This window comes from Poecilia formosa, unplaced genomic scaffold (genome assembly GCF_000485575.1).
Source record: "Poecilia formosa unplaced genomic scaffold, Poecilia_formosa-5.1.2 Scaffold75, whole genome shotgun sequence".
In the NCBI taxonomy this organism is placed as follows: Eukaryota; Metazoa; Chordata; class Actinopteri; order Cyprinodontiformes; family Poeciliidae; genus Poecilia; species Poecilia formosa.
Window position 1 is genome coordinate 253,844 of NW_006800014.1, and position 18,699 is coordinate 272,542.

Consider the following 18,699-nt stretch of genomic DNA (forward strand, 5'->3'; position numbering starts at 1 on the left):
TCTGATTCAAGTTTAGGTTTCGGCCTCAAATAACCAGAAAATATAATCAAAAGAAAAAACTTAATTCAAATGTTTGTGGTACATTCAGTAGAAGAGGAAGAGAATGGTGGCTGTGTAGTTTGTGCCAACCTTATCTAGTCCTTTAGAAATAAACGACTACATGTGGTTTAGATAAATTGCGGCTGGAATATTCTTATAATGAACGATCCTCCCTATCAACCTGAAAGGCTTCTGTGGAGATCTGGGCATTTTCTGTGAGCAGACCAAGTGATGGGTGTCAGCTGCCTTGTCTTGTAACCATAAATAAAAAACTCGGTAGACTCAGTAACCTCTCTGCCCCCCGACATGCCCACAAAGGAAGCTCCCATGGAAACCAGGTGATAAATAAACCACAGGCTGCTCTGTTGCTGTGATGAAATCTTTAGTTTTCAGACAAACATCCAAGCTTTTAGGTTTCAGTTCTGATCAGTGATACAGAGAAGAAATACAACTGACCAGGTTTTACCACGGACTGTAGTGTGAAAAGAAACTGTTTAGCTTAGAAAGATCTGCTGTATAGAACTACTGCCAAAGTTCATAATTATTTGTTTCTATTTTTATTTTTATTTTTATTTTTGTTTAATTGTTTCATAGTCAAAAGGATTGAATTCCAGCAGAGAAGTTTGTTCTTTGAAAAACGTCTGTCTCTGTTGCAGATCGGGGCTCGGTCACTTCAACAGAGAGTGAAAAAACCTTCATGAACAGACTGAAGGAGATTCTGAGGGAGAACAAGTTTGATGTGTAAGTTCCTTCACACATTATTTTACTCTGTTATCTAAATAAATAGCTTGGTCTTTGTTTCCTTTTCCCTGAGGAGATCTGCAGCAGATGGAATCGACTTTGATTTAATTATTACAAGCACAAGATCTCAATGAAAAATTCCCTCGAAACATCAAACAATTCCTTTTTGTCCTTAAGTTGTTTTTTTGTTGTTGTTTTTTTAACTATAATGAAGCTGTTACATGTCCTTCCTCTTTTTCTTTCCTTCGGCCCTGCCAACTTTCTTCTGAGTGCAGAGCAGGGTTGGAGATGGGAAAGTGAAGTCAGAGCAGATGTTGGAGAAAATGGGATGAAATGAAGTGGCTGAGGTCACCTCCAAGCCCCACCTTCCTCTACAATGTACAGCCTCCAAGTATTTCCTGTTATAAATTCTAGTACAGTTGGCCCTACATCCGCACACGCTGCTTTATCAGATCCAGATGGCTTCCATTCACTAACCTCTCATATCTAATATGAGCAGAGGGGAGAGAGAGGGAGCACAGGGGTGGGCCTCCCATCTGAATAGGGTTTTAAGTAAGGAAGTGGAAGCGGGACACGCTCTCTTAGTTAGTCACTCGTGCTGATAATGTTCACACAGTCTGTTACATTTCCTCTCTCTGTTATCTTGTGGTTTCCTCCTGGGACTGGTATTATTTACCTAGAAATTTTATTTTATTAGTTTTTTTTTTTTACTTTGTGGAGCATAGAGTAGTGCAGTGTGGCCCCTCCCCTACCTGTTGCTCTATACTGTTGGTCAGCTGGATGATTTAATGTTCCTCTATTGTCTCATTCTTGCAAGAAAGGCAAACGTAGCCCATTGTAAATATTCCCCTGTCACTGAAAACACAAACATTCCTGATGGGGAAGCTAAAGAAGCTCTCCTCAGTCTTAATTAGGCATCAGGTCTTTCAAAACCAGCCTGGTAAGCAGCAGAGTGCAGGCTTGGTACCAGAGCTAATAGACACCCTAATTAACCTGCCAATACAACTTTGTTATACTAAGCTGCTACTTTGAAACTAATTGGGGTTTTACAAACATAGTTGATTGAGTCTATGTCAATCAAAAACTAAAAGTAACAGAGGACATTGCAATTATAATTATGAATGAATAATGTATTTGAAGCAGTAGAATTTGTTTTTTCCATTTTAAATAAAAGCAATGAATTGATGTTGTACGTTTTGCTGATATATTCTGATATTTTTTAGGGGTGCACTGATTGCAGTTTTCTGGACAATCTTTAAAACACTTGACTTGCCAATTCCAATTTTGTTTCAGAGCAATGGTGGATTTTCACACCATTGCAGAGGTAGATAAAATGGATTTCATAAGTAATTAATATCCAAAATTAAGGAAATCTGAGCTGATTACACTAGAATAATCATTTATTTATTTATCCCACATTGGGGAAATTCCTTTGTTACAGCAGCACACTAACAAAATATAAAAAAAATTAATATAAAAATATCTAAAAACAATATGAACAACATCAATTTATTGGTGCAGTTGTAGTATTTTTACTCCATCATGCAGTAAGAAATCCTTTTTCAGAAAGGAAAAAGTGAGTGAATGATGATTCCCTTTAGACAGACACTGAGCCCAGTGTAGTTTCTTTCCTTGTCTTGTTTGACATTTTCTGAATTAAATTTGAACATTTTCTAAAATTCCTACATGTCGTATGAGTTCCCTCTCTCCCAACCTGTGCTGGAGGGGAGAGGGATGTGTCGTTGTGGTAAAATGTGTTAATCACTGCAGTAATCTCCAGACGCCTGCCAGGGTCCCTCCCCCGTTGCCTCTAAAGTCATTAAGTACCAGACTAATTAAGAGACAGACTCTGGCACATGCACGCCGACTCTCTGGAGCCTTCTCCTCATAACAAAGTCTCTGAATAACAATCAGACTGCGGTACAGTCTCTCAGCCAGCCTAAATCTCTCACACTAGTGTGGAGGCGTCATTGACATACTTGCATAAGATATATATATATATATATATATATATATATATATATATATATGGCGAACCAACCGGACATTGTGGTGGTGGATAAAGAACAGAGGAAAGCCGTTGTGGTGGATGTAGCAATACCAAGTGACCACAACATCAGGAAAAAGGAGCATGAGAAACTGGAGAAATACCAGGGCCTCAGAGAGGAACTGGAGAAGGCCTGGAAGGTGAAGACCACAGTGGTGCCTGTGGTCATCGGGGCCCTCGGGGCAGTCACCCCCAAACTGGAGCAGTGGCTCAAACAGATCCTAGGAACAACATCAGACATCTCAGTCCAGAAATGTGCAGTTCTAGGCACAGCCAAGATACTGCGCAGAACCCTCAAGCTCCCAGGCCTCTGGTAGAGGACCCGAGCTCAGAGGATGAAAGAGACCACCCGCGGAGGGTGAGAGGGGAATTTTTATATATATGTATATTTTTTTTTTAATAGAAGCAAACCAATGAGAGCTTTTGGTAAAGCTACAATCTGCCATTTTTAGCCAATTCCAATTTCCCCTTAAAAATTATAATCAACAACATACTTTACCATGGATATTCTCAAAAGACTGCCAGCATTTCCAAACCCATTATGTTACATGGACGAGAATTAGGGTCACTGGAAAAAAAGTGACTTGAAGCTCAGAATTATGATTTCAGAAGTCAGAATTGGGGCTGTCAAGAATCAATCCGAAAGTTTAACGCGTTAAAATTACATAGCACAGTTTAATCTTCCCACCTATTCTGACCTGGAACCCTCTCTCCCACGGAGGGTTATCTAGTTCAAAGCAGTGCGTCATGAGTTATGTTACACACTGACAAAATGTGAAAGTTTTCTTCTACAGTATCAAATGTTGAACATTTGTCAACTTTCTCAAGTCGCGTCACCAGCCTGAATGTTCACATCTACGGGTACGAGCTTAAAATTTCACATGCATGAATTGCTCCGGTCGCTGGGCTGGATGAGGACAAGCGACTCTCGCCGCATTCATCCTTTAATCCTTGAAATATTCTTCAGGTGGTAAAAGGCCGACTTTGTAACTGTCTTCATGTGGCTATGAAGGTTCAGGTCAGAGTTCAGTATTACACCCAGATTTCAGGCCTGGCATCTAGTTTCCAGCTGTAATAAGTGAAGCTGTGCATTGACTCAAGATCGTTCTCTTTAGGTCCAACGATAATAACTTCAGTTTTGTTTCTGTTCAGCTGGAGAAAGTTTTTGCATATTCATGCATTGGTTTGTTTTAAACATCTGTTCAGTGCGTGGACAGTTCAGAGTCACCTGGTGACATCGTAATGTAGAGCTGTGCATCATCTGTGTGGTCATTGTAAATAATTTTATTTCCTGTTACAACCTAAACTAGTGGGAACATGTAGATACTGAATAAGAGGGGCCCCAGGACTGAACCTTGGGGTACCCTATATCCACATATATGCACTTCGATGAGAATGAATGATTTACACAAAGATATGATCAGGTTTTAAAAAAATAAATAAATAAAGCCTACCGGCAGACGGTAACAGGAGCAGGAAATTGTTTTTTCCCATTACATCTACAAATCTGTGTAATGTGTTTTACCTGCGAGTGTCAGCCGCCCGCCTTGTTTACATTTCAGTGTTTCCCAGTCTCATAGTGGTGAGTTGTTGGGCAGGGCAGCAGAGCAGCATGGGTAAAGGAGCGCTTTTGGCAGCTTGTATCTGAGAGCAATCTGGACAGATACAAAAGCCCAGTTGGCCGCCTGCCCGGTTTCCATTCATATTCCCCTCGTCTGCATGCACATTCAAACAACGTAACGTCGCCCACTCATATGCACACACACTCCATCGGACAACAGAAACTCCTCAGAGCTGTGCGGCCCTCCCACTTTAAACAGCACTTCCCCTGATTAAGACTCATAATAAAACATGGCAACAGGAGGCCTGCAAAGGATCACCTTTGAAGGTATAATGCAACAGAGATCAAATATTTATTATGACTTTATCTGTGTACTAGTGTTGATTTAACTTTGATGTCACTCTTAGTTTGGAGAAAACATCTTTCAGAGAACGTGCAGCACATATTTCTTTTTTATGGATTGAGTTTCTTGGAAAGAAAAATTTAAAGCTATCAAAATAGCAATATTCAGGTGAAACGTCTCAGAAAGCCGGAACTCTGTATTGGTCAAAGGAAAGTCTGATCACTGCGTCTCTACAACTGAAGCTTCTGTATTGACCTGTTGTTCTCCTAGCTGAGCTTCAATTATTTGAATGTTTTTTTTTTTTTTTCTTCAGGACCCAAGATTTGTTTGTGGATGATGAACAGGAGAGTTTGTCAGCCGAATTCACTCTGCATCCTGACCTCCTGCCCCCTGACTTAGTGCCGTGTACAGCTGCTAACGCCGTAGAGGTGCACAGAGACTCCCAGCCAGGTGAGGCAGGAAACCTTCACAGAACAACGTACAGTTGAATGTACAAAGCTTCCTATTGCAAACATAAATCAAGCTCTTCTCAGATCATTGCTCTACAATAAACACAAGCCTTGAAAGATGTCTTCCTTTGACTCATTTCAGTCCAGTTTTGGTTTACTTCAACTATGCTGATTGAAGTTTGGCGGTTTCTGTGTTTTTCTACCTGTTCCTGTGTTCAGACTCGGTGAGGAGTGGTGGAAAAGTCCCAGATGAAGCTGTTGTTGATGAAGAAGCCATCTTAAGTCTTCTGGAAAACAGCCAGACATTTCTCCCTCTCTCACAAACGTCCAACCACTCCACCCTGTTAGGTATAGCATCTAACCCATTACTCATCTTTCTGGTAAAGTCTGCTGTCCTTATCATTTGATATTAAACAGCTGTTTATAAATTCCTTCTGTTGTGGAGGATCTCTGCAGGCTTTAGAAGTAGTGCTGTGTTGTGTTGCTAACACAGATTTTTTTCAGATTGGTCCATGGTCACAGCTCAAGTCCTTGTGTTTGTACTTCTCATGATGATATAGCCTCCGAAAGGCATGGAGTTAACCGATGAGATTTTTTTCTGCGATGTTTACCAATTTAGTTCAATGTGTAATTGTATCACAATTCCAATCTAGAAAATTTCTGAAGAAATTTAAACGGGGCCTGTCGGTTGGAACTCAGCATTCTGAGGCTAAAAATTAGCACCAATGCTAATGTAAGCTACAATGTACTTGATAGCATGTGGAGAGTCACAAGAATGTTGAGTAACACGGACTTTCCACATATCATCTTCCATATCCATGGAAGATGATATGTGGACTCTGGTTTGCGACGTGTCAGCTGTTTGTGATTCCCTGAGGGGAATCCGTGCTTTCTGATTAGCTACCTGTCACATTCAACAGGTTGCGTTCTCTCTTCCAGTCATAAACTGGCCAAGACAATCCAACATGTTGAATATGCCCGAATTAGATCAGACTGGCCACGACGTTCTACTGACTGGACCCAATCAGTTGTAACACATCACACACACAAGGGGAAAATCGGGGCAAAAAGTCGTGTAGTGTGGACAAAATTCTATCTCTGCTTCAGTCTAAGGGTGCATCCACACTGCAGCCTGAAGTGACCCAATGACCCAATTCACTTCAGGCTGCAGTGTGAACGCACCCTAACTGACACAAAACGGTGTCAAAATGACAGAAGTAATAGCCCGCATGCCAAGATCATAAAAAATATGCATGGAGGCATTTCAATGCTGTCCTATGCATTTCTGTGGCAGACCCCAATAAAGTGTTGTTCAGTACATTTATGTGTGAAGTGTCTGTCTTCTCGTCTCTGTAGAAAGCAGCCAGGATCATGCCCTCATTGATTTGCTGGCTGGCCTGGAAGACGATGGTTTCCACAGGACTCCACTAATACACAGCTCTCAGCCTCAGTCGCTCCCTGGTGCATCGACCTACAACTGCAACAGTGATGAAGAAGAAGCCGGACCCGAGCTGGAAAAAGAAGAGGCTGAGCTTAGTATGATAATGTCACAGCGGTGGGACAGCGAACATCCTGGGAGAACAAACCCACCGAGGCGAGTTTTTAACTAGAACTCAGAGAGAAAATAATAATCCAAGTCCCGCCTGGACGCTTTTATTGGTTCCACTGCAGTTAGAGGCAGGGCTAAGCTGTCTCCTGTTGTTGCTGTTTGCACAGGCCTGGAGTCAGGGAGGCAGAGGACGGCTTCAGCGATGAGCAGCAAGAGTCCTCTGACGAAGACATGGAGTGGAGTGGGACTCACTCTCTGTTTGCTAATCTGTCCATCCCACAGCTGGACGGGGCAGCAGACGAAAGCAGTGGTGAGGCATTTTCTGCTCAGTGCTGGCATATGCTAGTGTCACCACAAGTATTTGTTTATCCTTCCAAATCATTGGACACAGCTGTTTCAATCGCTTCCACGTCCACAGGTGTCTAAAATCCAGCACCTAGGGATACAGGCTGCTTCATCAGACATTTGGGAAAGGAATCCTTGCTCTTAGATCAGTGAAGTCAGACAGGAAACTGTGACATTATATTCCGTTGAGAAATTTCTTGATGAAAATGTCCTTGTGAACTGTTTTCTGGTGTTATAAAATGGAAGCAATAGGGAATAAAAGCAACTTGGCCACAAGGTGGTGGGCCGGGGTAAAATCTAAGGGTGCACTGATAAATCGGCTTAAATTTGGGAGATCTGCGATACTTGAACATGAAGCCGATCTTATCCATCAAACTTGGTGCACAGAGAAAATGTGTAGCTGTATTCCTGCATGCATGTGCTCTAATATCAGAACATTAGATTATTAATGTGTGTTTTTTTTTTTTAAACAAGCAGGGCTTGTGAATGCTTCACAATCCTCATCTGCACCAGCAGCTGGAAAATAGGAGTTAAACGCAGATTAATTAATCATTTATTGACAACTTCAAGATATTTTAAAAGACTGAGAGTGGTAAAGAAGTCAGAAATGAAATTCATGGATTCAGTGGAATGTGATCAGCTGTGAGTAAAGCATTAACTTAAACTCTCATCTGAGTTTAAAGTCAACTACAGGATGATGGGAGACAGACTGAGTTATTCTGATTCTAATTCAACAGTTTGTTGTTAAAGCACAGTATTTTACTTATTTATGTTCATTTTAAGCAGTCGAAAAGCTTAAAACCTTTTAAGCAGGACACAACATTTTCATGAACCTTGCTGCTCCCCATCTGCCTAGCTCTATATGCTGATAAAAGCAGTTATTTCCTCATGTGTCAAGTGTGAAGTCTGGAATGGGAATTTATGGTGCAAGTTTCTTTTCTTAGGAGTGTGGCTCTGCTCCTTTGGGTCAATGTTTCTAACATACAGAAACATTCTGGTCTGTTTTGTCTTTCGGGATGTTGTTTTCTTGTTCCAACATAGCAAAAAGAGATTGAGTGCATACAAGAGGGTGAATGTCAGCGCTAAGAACCTCCTCCTGACACTGGTTGATTGGTTCTGATTGAGCAGCGTATTTCTGCAGATGGCAGTAGGACAACATGAAGGAACTTTAGTTTCCCCAAAGATCATGTTCATGTTATAGTGCAATAATTTAACAAAAGTTACATCCTTGCAGCGTTGGCACATTTCTAAATTTGTTGTAGCCTCAAAGGAGGGAGCACCATTTTATTGGACTCTATAAATTAAGAATGAGATGTCACTGAAGTCCCTATGAGTGAGGGTAGGTGAGCAAATGATTTTGGCAATATAGTGTATATACAAATCCATTTTCTTTCATTTCATTGTTGTGCTGCTCATGTGCTGCTATTCCTACCCTTTCTTTTCTCTTCTGTATTCCTAGATTCTTCCTTAACAGACAGTGGCTCCATGTCTCAGTCTTCGCTTACAGTCACAGAGAAGCTGTTGGGGAAAACAAATCCCTGCACTGGAGAGACTGTCCACCTGGAGCCGCCGTCGTCAGCGAAGATCCTGCTTTGCAAACATCCTGAGCACAGGCCAGTCCGTGGGCTGGACACGGAGGAACAACTCAAAAACTCCTTTCAGTTAAAAAGCAGCCCAGACGGCTCCAGTGAATGTTCAGCAGGGTTCAGGGTTAATAAAGAAATCCCATACATCCTGCCAGTGAAGCACCCAATTCCTCGCAAAATAGCCAATCACTCTGAGGTGTCTACTATCTGCATGAACAAGGAGGACATTCGACCGTTGTACACGTATAACAAGAAAAGCTCCAAATCTGTGGAGAAGGCTGATCTGGAAGCCTTCCCTTTTAGCAGTGGAAAGGTGTCAAAAAATAGGAAAAGGTACAGCAGCCTTGAGACTGTAGAAACTAACCGTTTATCCATCTTTCAGAACCACAGCACCATCTCCCTTTGTTACTCAGACCTCAGAGCCTGCTCTGCTAAGACAGAGCTGGAGCTGAGCACTAAGGAGAGAAAAAGCCCAATTCTGAGGAGCCTCACCTCAACGCCATCCCTCATGAAGGAGGGCGAGTTCATCGACCACAGAGAGGAAGAACTGGCCCCAGAGAGTGAGGAAGGAGATGTTGGGGAGCTCAAAATCAGATATGAAGACTACCAGGAAAATAAAACCGAGAGGACTATTGTTGCCCAGCAGGAGGCACATTACAAGTTCTTCCCCAGTGTTATTCTCTCCAACTGTCTCAATAGAAAGAAGACTGGAAATAAAAAGCCAGCTGACACCTGCAGCAAGCCAGAGCTGTCTCCGACTTGCAAGTTGAAGCTGAAACTTCCTAAAAAACGGTTAGGAATGACGGGGCACAAGAACAAAGCAGGAACAACTCAAAGCCCGATCTCCGACAGTCCAGTTTGCACTGGCCTCTGTTCAGAAACATCTGCTTGCAACCAGACTTCAGACATAGAAGGGTCAGTTTCAGAGGATCAACCAAAACCACAGGCAGAAGTAAATGAAGGTGAGCCAAATGAAGAAGTTGAGCCAGCTATAAATGAAGAGTTGGACAGTGAGGAAAAGACAGTCGATGGGCAGATAGAACCAGTGTCGGAGGCTGTTGTCTCCAACACCACCATTACTTCCTCTCTTTGTGAAGAAGCCAAAGATGTAACTGAGGATCAGTTGAGCCTTGGTCCAGATGTATCTGCGAAAGTTAGCTGTACTAAACCATCAGCACTGCCCGGGAGTAAATACACACTGAGGGCTAAACGGAAACAGAACTTTGATGGTACTGATGAAGATCAGCCAGGTTCCAGTCGTTATAAAAACTCCAGCAAGTTTCCCAGGGGCCAGGAGACCAAATACCAGAAAAGACGCAAGAAAGAACCTCCCGTAATTATTAAGTACATCATAATCAACAGGTTCAAAGGTCAGAAAAACATGTTGGTGAAGATGTCCAAAGTGAATGCAGACGAACAGCTGGTTATGTTGACTGCAGATAAAGTGGAACATTACAATAAACTGGCTCCTCTCAAGAGCTTCTGGCCTAAAGTGCCAGAGTCCACTGCCGTCAGGTTTCCCGTCAAAGAGCCCAAAGCCAAAAAATCGCCCAAGCGAAAAGCTAGGGTCAACAACACAGGCAAGAAGACGATCAACATCTCTCCCAAAAAGCCTCTCGTCAGACGAGGGCAAAGGATGAGGAGGAGCACAGGCTGTCAGAGACGCCCACTTCTGCCCTCTCTGCCCCCCCCTAGGCCATGTTACTGTGAGCTAGCAGATGACTTTGAGAAAGAGTACACGGATGTCATGGTAGAACTTGGCTATCTTTCTGATAGATCCCCAAGCCCAACAGAAACAACGCCCCCGCGTTGTTGGTCCCCAAGTGACCCTTTTCTATACAGTTCAGAACAGCTGATAAATCCACTCAGTGATCCTTGCCTTAGCTCTGCATCACTAAATCCATGCACAAAGTCTGTGACTAAAAGAGCCCAAAGGAGAAGTCGACCAGCCAAACCTAAGAAGTCCACGGAGTCTAAGAGAAAAGTAAACATGTCCGCTGCTAAGCCCTCAGAGGTACAAGAGCCCAAACAGGATAAAGCAAGGAGAGGTGTTGCTGCTGCTGCAAGGCAAAGAAAGAAAGCTAGCAATGCAGCTGAAAGTCCCGCAATATCTCCACAACCCAGAAGGTCCCGCAAAAAGAAAACCGACAAACCTAAAAGTGATGATTTATGCAAAGAAGACTCCCAGCTGCTTTTCTCTGATGGCGGGTTGGCTCCATCAGAGAGTTCCTCTCAAGACATCACCTCCTTTCAGCAGTCGCTAGGCACCGATGGCACCAGTCAGAGCAGGTCCTCGGCTTCAGACACATTGATGCCCACCTCAGCTCGCTTTATTGAACCAAAGGCTGAGGCCTGCGAGACCTCAATCATGCAAGTTAACCAAAACATGCTGGCACCTGTTGAGATGAAGCAGCAGGGTTGTCAGACCACTGTGGTAAAGGTAGAATCTTGTCCAGAAGATTGCATTGCCCCTCAGCCGCCAGCAGAGACAAGTAATGATGTCCAGAAAGACAAAGGTTGTCCCCCTTCAGCTCCTAAAAACGGAGAGACACCAGCTCTCACTGAGACTCCGTCTGGCTTGGCTGTCCTTAAGCAGCTCCTCCAGAAGAGGCAGCAGGGACAGGCCCTTCCTCTACAAGCAGTTGGAACAGACAGACATGCCGCTGCCATAGCGCAGGCCGCAGTGCTGCTAAATCCCTCCACGAAACACACTAAGCCCATTAGAACCCCTTCCACTGCTCCTCGGAAATCCCGGGTCCCAAAGTCTACCGCTCCTAAGGAGAAGAAGCCCAGAAACAGGAAAAGCAGGACCAGCAGTACTCAACCAGACCAATCAGTGAAGCAGGTTGGCAGTATGTCTGATGACTGCCTTCTCTTCTCCTCTGCACCAAGTCTCGCCAGCTGCAACTTCATAGAGGACAGCTTGTCCCCAGAGCTCCCACAGGACTACACTTTCGATATAAACACTATTCACCAAGCAGAGTTCTCCAGTCCCTACAGCGGCAATCAGTTTGTTTTAACCGATAAAAACCTGCCTGTCAAGTTCCTCAGTGACATCTGCCATGAACCTCCATCTGCTCAGGCGCAGAGCTTGGAAGGTCTTCCTCAGAGTCAGACCGAGAGAGACTCTGATGTGTGCAAAGTCAGGCCTGCCAGCCCTGAACTCTTTGACAGGTCTGGGAATGGAGAGCCCTCAACAAACCTTGCTCAGCTTCAATCTGAGAAGCACAGACCAGAAAGACAAAGAGAATGGGACCTTTCTTTCTGTAAATCCCATACCCTCAGCCCTTTTCAAGACTTCCACTGTGAGAGAAAGGAGTTCCTCTTCTCAGCCTTCGACCCGATCATACCTTTGTCTCTAAGCTCTGTGTCGTTTGTCGACCAGGAGGGCTCACCGACTAGCGAACATCACGAGAGCATCGATGGACTTACGTCCACCACACCCAGCAGCTCCCCTCACTCAATCAGTTCTCTGTCACATGTGAGAGCAAGCCAGCTTCAGCGGGGCGCCGGAGGTGGAGCCCATGTCCTCAAGCCTCTCATGTCCCCTCCGAGTCGGGACGAGATCCTCAGCACTCTGATGGACCTGGAGATGTCAGAAGCCACGTTCCAGGAGCCCTTCTGCAGTGATCCATCTGACATCCCAAACAAGCCAATGTAAGATCACACTTTCTCACGTCATGTTGTTCTTTTGAAGCTTAGAGTTAGCAGTTTGTTCCTGCAGGTATTTAGATATGCTTATTTAACAGTGGAACTGGTTAAAACACTAGAATGGCACAGATCAGCCGACTGGTCAAGAAGAATAGATTTGAATCTGGTTTAATACAGTAAAGATGGCAAATATCACTACTTTTCTTCATGCTGACTGCAGAATTTTTGGCTTTAAGCTTTAATAGTAGTGTGTTAATAAAATGTGATTTTAGTGGAAGTCAGTATAATATTTTAGTGTCCAGTGGGAGTCTCTGCTGCTGGATAAAAATACTAATGCACTCAGTTCTGTATCAAGTTTTTGTCTAAGACTCTAATCATCCACTAAGTCTATAGTTCATGGAGAACTCTGTTTTTTTGGTAATAAACGACTAGGAAGTCAGATAATCAATCTGGTATTTGAAGTGCTACAGGATTCTTACACAGTCTGATAGATTGAATTATTTTAAAGGAGTCAAATAAGTGTGGGGAAAAGAAATAAGATCATGAAAAAATATTTTTATCTTCAGGCTCTATTCTGTGAAATGTCTGAAAGTTCTCCTTTCTTTTTTTGATTTTTTTTCTTCCATGTGTCGTTGTCTTCCTTGTATACCTTCTTCTCTTGAATCTACATTTCCTTCCTCCCTTTCTCAATTATGTCCTTCCAATTTTCCTTCCTCCCTTCTTTCTTTCATTTTTTTTCTTCCATCTTCTCTTCCTTCCTTCCGTCTCCTGAAAGTTTAGTCTGGAGTTTTTAGTGAAATAATGTGATGGAAGCCCAGGCTTAAAATCCTCATTGAATGTTTGGTGGTTCTAAGCAGTTACAGAGTTGTTGATTAGATTTATGTCAAACAGGAAGAATAAATGTTGTGATGATTTAATAGTTTTATCAAAATGTACTTTCTTTTCCCCACCAATGTGTTAGAACATCCAAATTGCTTTACTGAAGTATAAAAGACATGTAAGAATAAAAGAATTTGAAATTCAAAAGCAGTTCTTTTAGATTGTTTTAGAGATTTGTGCCACACAGCTAAAATTATCACCATAAAATAAAATCTGAAATGATGTGTAAGAGGAAGTTCATAAGTTTTATTAAATCACTGCACATGAAATAACTGCTTTTTAAACGGATGATTGTCATTACTCTCCTGTTGTATCAAAGCCAATGTAAATGTTAAATTTGACACATTCCTGACTAATTTTTTTAGATTTCAGCAGCAGATGGAATCATTTTCCTCTGCAGTCTTATTGCAAATATTTTTGTGACTAAGTATTTGTCTCAGGGTCATTTACTCTGCTTACTTTGGACACTAATACAAACACAATATAATATCTAACTAAAAGATATATGATAACTACAGTCCTGTTGAGGAAAGTATTACTGACCACACAAATGAAGGATCCAGTTCTCCTGTGGTTCTTCCTGTTGTCTGGTGTCATTTAGATGATTTCTCGTCTTTCCTGCTGTCTTCCAGGGAGGTTGGGGGCCGTAAGCTCACCTTGGGAACCAGATTAGTGAGGGAGCTCCAAGAGTTTGGAGGAGACCTGTCTTTGGAGGGCCTCCATTTCTGGAAGACCGCCTTTTCCGTCATGACGCACCCCGCCACCACTATCACCTCCTCTCAGGGAGCAGAGGTCGAGCAGACAAAAGAAGAAAAGACGGGGCTTCTCACATCCTCAGCCAGCGACAAGAAGGTCGTCCTTCTGCCCTGCAGGAACCCACCGAGCCACGAGCGCGTGCAGCTGTGGCTGGAAGCCAGGAAGCAGTACGACAGCCTGCAGAAAGAGAGGAGGGAGCCGGGGAAGGAGCGGGAGGGGGCAGATGTGGAGCAGGAGAACCCTGACAGAACCAAGTTGCCAGATGTTTCCAGATGCATTTCAGTTAATGTCGAACACTGTGGGAACACTTCCAGTGTGAGAACTCGCAGGAGAAAGAAGCTCAGCCTGTCCTTAGCCTTGTCTCCTCTGGTGGACACATGTCCTCAGTCCAACACCGCAGCACTGAGTCCGGTTTCAGATGAGAGCACTGTGAGCCCCCAGCCTGAGAAACAGGAGGACGCCTCCAACATGACGTCTCCAGAATCCCCAGAGCTGCCTCCGTGGCAGGAGTCTCACCAGCTGAGCCCATTGGCTCCTGAGCGACTCGGCAGCAAGAACTCACCAGAACCACCATCACCCAGGCTCCCCGACTCACAGGAGAGATTTGGAGCGGACCAGTCTCCCTCTCCTTTCCATGGTGCAGACAGGAACGGTGGCAGCAGTCCACACCGCCTACACACCACCCCCTTCTTAAGGAAAAGGCGGAGGAGCACGGAAGATCTGGACCCAGTCTGCAGCACGCCCATAAGTGATAGTAAGTTTCACCAGCAGGGCTCAGTAGAGAGTGTTCATATTCATATTGCATATCTGAACAAACAGACGTTGAATTATTAGTTACTTTCTGATTGAAAGCAATAGAAATATATAGAACTTATTAACTTGTGGTGGGACTAATTTACTAATTAATTACAAGGCTTGTAATTAATTAGTCACAATTTAACCAAAAACCATATGTTGACCAAATAAGCAACCATTTTCATTCAAAAGCCTTTTTTTGCTGCTAAATTACTGAATAAGTAGACCTGAGCTCAACATCAAAGATATTTATTGTTTTTAATCTGTTATTCAGGTTCTTCAACCATCAGATTAATGCAGTGTTGTAAAATAACATATTTTGAATGCCACAATAACCAATGTTATATCTAGTTTAAATGGTTCTAATCTATTATAACTCAAAACTGTGCAATATATCAAATGGAAATTAACTGGACTGTCTAAATGTGTGTAGCTGCCTGATGCAGCTTCCTTTTAGTGAACGTTTGATCATTATTAGCAAAGGATTCATCTGCAGCTAAAAATATTTCACCATGTGAAAAGCTCAGCCCGTTCTGCTGGACCTAACATCAATAAAGTATAGAGCTGATTGCTTTATTTTTTTTTATTATTAATAACTGGATAACAAAAGAAGTTTCATATATTCTTACGGAATTTGAACCAGGTGGAATTAAAAATGGCATTTATGTTTTTCTGGGTTGAGCATATTTGCAGAAAAATAATGTTTTACATCTTAAATGAAAAAATTCTATTTTTTGAGCAGTTTATTGTGTAATTACTACTCTGATGGTGTTCTCTGAGCTAATGGCCTGCTTTTGACTTCATGCACTCCAGTTAACAATTAGTTTATTACTAAATTACTTGACAATTATTTCAATAAACCATTAACCGTTTTTACCCACGCATGGTTAATACATACTGATGTATTTTGCTTAATGCCATTTTCAGTTTTTAAAAGTGGCTGTTAAAAAAGTTACTATTTAAAGACTTGTTTATTTTGTCTTCTGTTTTTGTTCTTTAAGAAGCATTAAAAACCCTGTTTCCTCAGCACATCTGGGCTTATTAAGCTTGTTTACAATTTGGGAAACGGTGACCAGCTGCTGATAATTAATCAGCAGGACAAGTTAGGTTTTTGTCCCTTTGAACATAAAGGTTGTAAATGTGTAAACATAAATGAGTCTAACCCAGCGGCTCCTGCTGTTAACTGAGCTCCTGTCCTGATCTTTCCCTGCTGCAGAGGATCCTGTTTCTCAGAGAAGAAGAAGCCAGACCGATCCTTTGAGGAGAGTATTACTGACCACACAAATGAAGGTTAGAACTTACCCCCGTCTGTGTGATTTCCAGTTTACAGTTCAGTGTTTGACTGCAGTCTTATCTTTTACTTTAACAGGGCTGAAGCGTCATGTTGTGTGATTGACCTGTTGTCGGGGTCTTGGCAGTGATTTTTATGCTCTCTCTTTTCTCCACAGAACCAGTTTGCTGCTATAAATGTGCCAAAGAAAGAACAGTCTCAGATTGAAGGGCCAAGTATTGCCAACTCATACGGCTTCAAGGTCAGCATGCAGAATCTGCAGGATGCCAAAGCTCTGCATGAGGTGAGCCGCTCCGCAGGACAGGTTGGGACCAGCAGCTGCTGTGCTCCGGTCTGGGTCCACACCTCACTCATGTGACACATGAATTAATTAGATAAGTAGATTCAAAAGTTTAATTAGGATCAATCAAAACAAAAGTCTTGTTGATTTTTTTTTTTTTTGTTTCTTTTTGTATCATCCAATTTATTTCAAATGATTTCAGTTCAATCAAATGGTCAGGTTCAGCACCAACTCCATGCAAATCAATATTAGTTACAGCACAACACATTCACATTCAGTTGATGATGTAATGATGTAATTGATTATGTAATTGATGATGTAATGACTAAAATGTTGACTTGTTGCTTTTTACATTTTTGTCCAGCAGGAACACGTAAAATGCTGCAAGTCGATGACTCGATGCAATCTGCTGGATTCCTTTAATCTACTGTGAATCATTAGTTGAGCATACTGCACTGTTTGATAGCTAGCATCAGTTGGAACGGATGTTGAATTGAAATGATATTTTTGGTAAAATGTCTTGAGACGACATTTGTTGTGAACTAGTGCTATAGAAATAAATAAACTGAATTTTGTCTCCAGATTTCTGTTTCTGCAAGCTCCATATTTAGCTTACAGTGCAGTTTGTTTTGACTCTTCAGGTCCAGCACCTTACGTTAATGGGAATGGAGCTCCATGCTAGAAGCCGCCGGGACCTGGAACCTGACCCGGAGTTTGACCCAATATGTGCCTTATTCTACTGCTTCAGCTCCGACGCGCCGCTGCAGGGCGGAGACAGAACTCAGCTGACTGGTGCCATCATGGTGGACAAAGACCATAAAAGCTGTGGTCAAGGTGAAGTCCTTCTACGTGTTGGTATAGATATAATATTGAGAATGCACAACCACTAATTAAAATGTACAAGCAGTGCACAACAGTACGTTCCATTTTTCATTGAAAAACGGAAACTACAAAACTAAAACCCCACCAATCACACCCACTCTCTCTATTCAATAGTAGATACAGTAAAAATTATATTTAGCAATTACATTGGACATTTTGAAGTCCATTAATAAGGAAAAAATATATAATAATAACAATAATGAAAATAATTACAGTTGAGCAGTGTGAACTAATCACCAAATCCAATGGAAAACTTTTGTTCTGTTTTATACTTTATTTTGTCACCTTCTTAAAACAATGGCTTGTTAGTTTTTGGGTCATATTGAAATGCCACAAGCAATTCATGCTTTGAACACAGTAGTAATGGAACTGAATTTAACAAATTGGCAAGTCTAAATATCTGGGTTTTTAGTTTAGAAACTCAGCGTTTCCGGACGTTTGTTCCAGATTTGTGGTGCATAGAAGGTGAATGCTGCTTCTAAAACATACAGAATACAGTCAACACTATGCTAATCATTTTCACTTGTATTAAAAGTAACATCTTATTCATTCTATGGTGGAGTGGCAATGAAATATACATTGTCTGAATTCTGAGGATGTCTTTTGTTACTGCCCCCTACTGGTGCTTTTGTTCCTTCAATCTGTTGATGTGCTCTGTTTGCTTTGGACCTGGACCACTGTAGTCGGTAGTCCAGGTGTTACTATGTGATCTCAGTGTTTCAGTCATGTCTGTGAACCTGGGCTGATGCAGCTGTTGGGATCCGTCTGCAGGTCCCAGATCGACGGCACCGCTGCTGGTCAGGTCAGGAGTCTCTGGGCTACAAGTTATCTACGCCAGGGAGGAGAAGATGCTGTTTCAGGAGCTCATCGCCATCATGAGAAGGTGTGTGTTCTGTCACTGACTGGAGACGGTTTGTGCTACAGTCCTATCAGAGTGAACCATTCAGGTGGAGGAGGGTTGTTGATCCTGCTTTCAGTCTGCATGCTGTTCCTCCAGGTTTGACCCAGACATCCTGCTGGGATACGAGGTGCAGATGCATTCATGGGGCTTCCTTCTACAGCGCGCCGCTGCACTAGGAGTGGACCTCTGCCAGCAGCTGTCACGGATCCCAGGTACCTCCAGGACTCACCTCGGTGGTTCAGGCTCAGGCTGCTCCAGTTTCTGAAAAAAATCAATACTTTTATGATTTGAGGCTTTCACAGGTCAGAGAAATAAACTCATAATCTGCCTATCAAGAAACATGCTTGCTAACATGTCCATTATTCTTTTTTGTTTCCACTATTAAAGCTCCAGTATATAACTTTTATTAAAAAAAATATTTTTTTACATATTTGTTGAAACTGTTACTTTGTCGAGACAGTATGAGACAGATAATCTGTTAAATTCACATTCAAAAATACTTTGTCAATCCCAAAGGGAAATTGAATAAATTAAAAATCAAGCTCTTCTCTCAGTGCTCCGACTGCTAACTAGAAACAACCAGTTAGAGCGAGGAGGCGGGTCT

At 42.4% G+C, this 18,699-nt stretch overlaps 1 protein-coding gene across 2 annotated transcripts in view; it reads left to right on the forward strand.

Annotated features, from left to right (window-relative positions):
- The window catches only part of rev3l (REV3 like, DNA directed polymerase zeta catalytic subunit), a 66,474-nt gene that overhangs the window by 36,377 nt on the left and 11,398 nt on the right, over positions 1 to 18,699 (forward strand). For both annotated transcript variants that reach the window (XM_007556011.2, XM_007556012.2), the window contains 12 exons: positions 696 to 780; positions 5,045 to 5,181; positions 5,400 to 5,528; positions 6,537 to 6,774; positions 6,897 to 7,039; positions 8,534 to 12,317; positions 13,823 to 14,700; positions 15,958 to 16,031; positions 16,190 to 16,315; positions 16,954 to 17,146; positions 17,966 to 18,077; positions 18,192 to 18,307. In XM_007556011.2, the coding sequence (XP_007556073.1) occupies positions 696 to 780; positions 5,045 to 5,181; positions 5,400 to 5,528; positions 6,537 to 6,774; positions 6,897 to 7,039; positions 8,534 to 12,317; positions 13,823 to 14,700; positions 15,958 to 16,031; positions 16,190 to 16,315; positions 16,954 to 17,146; positions 17,966 to 18,077; positions 18,192 to 18,307 (6,015 nt within the window). The remainder of the gene's footprint in view (positions 1 to 695; positions 781 to 5,044; positions 5,182 to 5,399; positions 5,529 to 6,536; positions 6,775 to 6,896; positions 7,040 to 8,533; positions 12,318 to 13,822; positions 14,701 to 15,957; positions 16,032 to 16,189; positions 16,316 to 16,953; positions 17,147 to 17,965; positions 18,078 to 18,191; positions 18,308 to 18,699) is intronic.